We start from the raw sequence: 1,424 nt of genomic DNA, 5'->3' as shown, positions 1-1,424 counted from the left end.
TCTCGGTAGCCATTGACCCACTCGTGCAGCGCCACGTAGCCCATGAACGACCACGTGTCATCACCCAGCAGCGGCTGGCGCAAGACAGTTTCAGTCCCCCCCGGGGTCCGTGCAAACTGGATGATCTCGACGTTGAGATGCTGGATGGCATCAGCAGCAGCTTGGACTGTTGGCGTCAGTAGGCCAGAGAGCGTAGCGTTCGTCAGCAGCTTATTGGCAATGACTGAGGTTTGGGTCGCGAGTGAGCTGCACACACCAGCCGAGGCAGCACTGCAAGGCGAGCAGCTGCTAAGATCGGGTTGCTGCAGCAGTCTCATAGCTGTAGCTGCAAACACCGCCGGCAAAGGCTCCACAAGGAAGCGGCTCGGCACTTGACTGCCGCACGTATCGTCAAAGGTAAAGGACGGCTGCACAAAGGCTGCACCAGAGCCAAACGGGCAGAGCGGACTGCCGCCAAAGAAGGTGTAGCTGGATCTCTGCCATGAGAGCGGCACGGGATCCAGCAGTGGTGCTGGCAACGCCGCGTAGAGGTTTAAGAGCGGTCGGTCGGTTTGAAGTGCTTCGACCAGCGCGGCTTCCATGGCCACGTACGCATTGACGAGCTGCGCAGGTGGCGCCACCATCATCAAATCAACGTTGAGAAAGGGCCCGAGCGTGTTGTGGATGATGACGCTTGCGGGCGTGAACGGGTAGAGGTTGAGGAGCCTCTCCATCGACGCGTCACCCATAAAGTTGCTGGCTCTGCGCACAAGGCTGGCGTTGGTGACGGCCGAGCCCCAGAGGTCGTCGAAAAATGCCCAGTTGAGCGTAAACGTTGTCCACTTGGAGCTTCGGGCGGCGTAAGCGACCGACTGAATCGTCAGATCTTGTTGCCATCCGAGCATGTTGACGACCGAGATCGACTCTTGCACGCCAAACTGATTGTCGTTGCTCCACTGCAGCCGAAAGTGCGAAATCTGGTGCGATTTCCAGTACGCTGCTTCTTCAGCCAGAGACTGATACGCGTTCTGGAGACTCTTGTACCAGTCACGACCTTCCGACGTAATCGTAATCGCGTCGGCGACCGCAGCGTCGACACTGGCACCGTAGATCGGATACCACACGTCCCAGTTGACGTTGCGAAGGTACGGCTCGAGGTACACGGCGCCATTCTCGGTCATTACAGCGCCGCATCGCGCTTGACGTGCCGCCGTATGAGCGACCTCCCAGCGCTTCTCAAAGTCGGCCCAGCAGTACAACGTCATCAAGTTGAAGACGTAGCCGGGATCGAGCGACTGAAAGCCAATGATCGCATCGGCCACCGACGTGTACTCGACCAGTGTTCGCATCCGAGGGTACGTGGGTTTCGCAAACGCAGTTGTCGACGGAAGCCCGTACGTCTTGAGAATGGCCTCGCTGGGGTCAAAGAGGTCAATCTCCGAGGC

The 1,424-nt window shown here is 58.7% G+C and overlaps 1 protein-coding gene across 1 annotated transcript; it reads right to left on the bottom strand.

The window, feature by feature from the left end:
- Positions 1 to 3: 3 nt before the first annotated feature.
- On the bottom strand, positions 4 to 1,328 carry SDRG_11748 (hypothetical protein; the record flags this gene model as incomplete). Its single annotated transcript, XM_008617799.1, has 2 exons — positions 4 to 288; positions 336 to 1,328. 2 exons carry the CDS (start codon positions 1,326 to 1,328, stop codon positions 211 to 213), a joined length of 1,071 nt encoding a protein of 356 aa, XP_008616021.1. The 3' UTR covers positions 4 to 210.
- Positions 1,329 to 1,424: the final 96 nt, after the last annotated feature.

The sequence above is a fragment of the Saprolegnia diclina genome (assembly GCF_000281045.1).
Source record: "Saprolegnia diclina VS20 unplaced genomic scaffold supercont1.43, whole genome shotgun sequence".
NCBI lineage: Eukaryota > Oomycota > Saprolegniomycetes > Saprolegniales > Saprolegniaceae > Saprolegnia > Saprolegnia diclina.
This window is presented reverse-complemented; position numbering and strand designations above follow the sequence as displayed.